The sequence below is a fragment of the Trachymyrmex cornetzi genome, unplaced genomic scaffold (assembly GCF_001594075.2).
Source record: "Trachymyrmex cornetzi isolate Tcor2-1 unplaced genomic scaffold, Tcor1.1 scaffold346, whole genome shotgun sequence".
In the NCBI taxonomy this organism is placed as follows: Eukaryota; Metazoa; Arthropoda; class Insecta; order Hymenoptera; family Formicidae; genus Trachymyrmex; species Trachymyrmex cornetzi.
In genome coordinates this window covers 832834-833914 of record NW_017298173.1, presented here as the reverse complement: position 1 = coordinate 833914, position 1081 = coordinate 832834, and the positions used below count along the sequence as shown (strand labels likewise).

The following is a 1081-nucleotide window of genomic DNA, read 5'->3' as shown; positions in this document are numbered from 1 at the left end:
TTTATTATCGATAGCATTCTATTGTTATAAATTATTCAAAAATAATCTATTCAAGAATTAAATTATCCAAGAATAAACTATCTTATATTTTTCAACAGATCTTTATTTGTTCTATTATTACTTTTATTATTACTATTATTATTAAAAAATTAAACTTTTTCTATAAATTAAGATGAAAGGCAATTTTATACCAAAGTCACATCCATACATGATAAAGTTACTTTATAATTTATTTCAAAACAAGATATATTATGATATTTTTAAAAATATTTTAATTTTGGAAAATATAAATATTTTTAATAAATAGTCATAAATTATATAAAAAGTCACAAAAATTTTATCTAAAATATTTTTTTATTTTACTATTTCAACAGTAACTTAGAATCCCATAAAAGCGTTAGCTTTGAGGAGATCATCCTTTAAATATCAAAATATAATAATAAACGTATCGCCTAAATTTTTATATTTAAAGGCTTTTCTCCACTGAAGCCGATTGTGTCGATCAACATACTGGTGTCTTCTTCTTCTTTACAAAAAAATAGAAGAAGTCAGTACATTAATTGACGCGATCAACTTCAGTAGGTACGAGCCCTAACGACATATTTTAAGAAAAATCAAATCAATTCTGAATTATAGCATGTTTTCTTGTTGGTTGAAGAGTATATTGAAAACGTTATAAACTTTTGAGTTTTATATACGTGAATGTATGACATGAAGGCGATAATTTTGCAGATGTCAGTATCTCTAGAAAAGTTCAATCTCAAATCTCCTAAGATGTTTTCTCAAGATAATTAGCTAAATAACCACATTTGCGACATACGTTTGCGAATTAATGCGAGTTTATAACCAGGTCTATCATTGACTGATTATGATACAGGTATTCGCAGCCAAAGGACTAATCTGCTCAGCCCTCAGTGGGCAAAGGTAACAAATTAATCATCGCTTAACATCAACATACAAGAACGTACCATTCTAGCCAAACGGTCCTATTGAATCCTAATCAGAACCGTTCTGCTGTAGCAACGTGGGCGTCGATTGCGTTGGTTGCGGTTGCATCGACGACTCCTGATGATGATGGTGG

At 29.0% G+C, this 1081-nt stretch overlaps 1 protein-coding gene across 1 annotated transcript in view; it reads right to left on the bottom strand.

The window, feature by feature from the left end:
* Positions 1–996: 996 nt before the first annotated feature.
* lov (BTB/POZ domain-containing jim lovell protein) overlaps positions 997–1081 on the bottom strand; it is a 4431-nt gene continuing 4346 nt past the window's right edge. The window contains exon 3 of the mRNA XM_018510639.1: positions 997–1079. Coding sequence (XP_018366141.1) covers positions 997–1079 — 83 coding nt within the window. The remainder of the gene's footprint in view (positions 1080–1081) is intronic.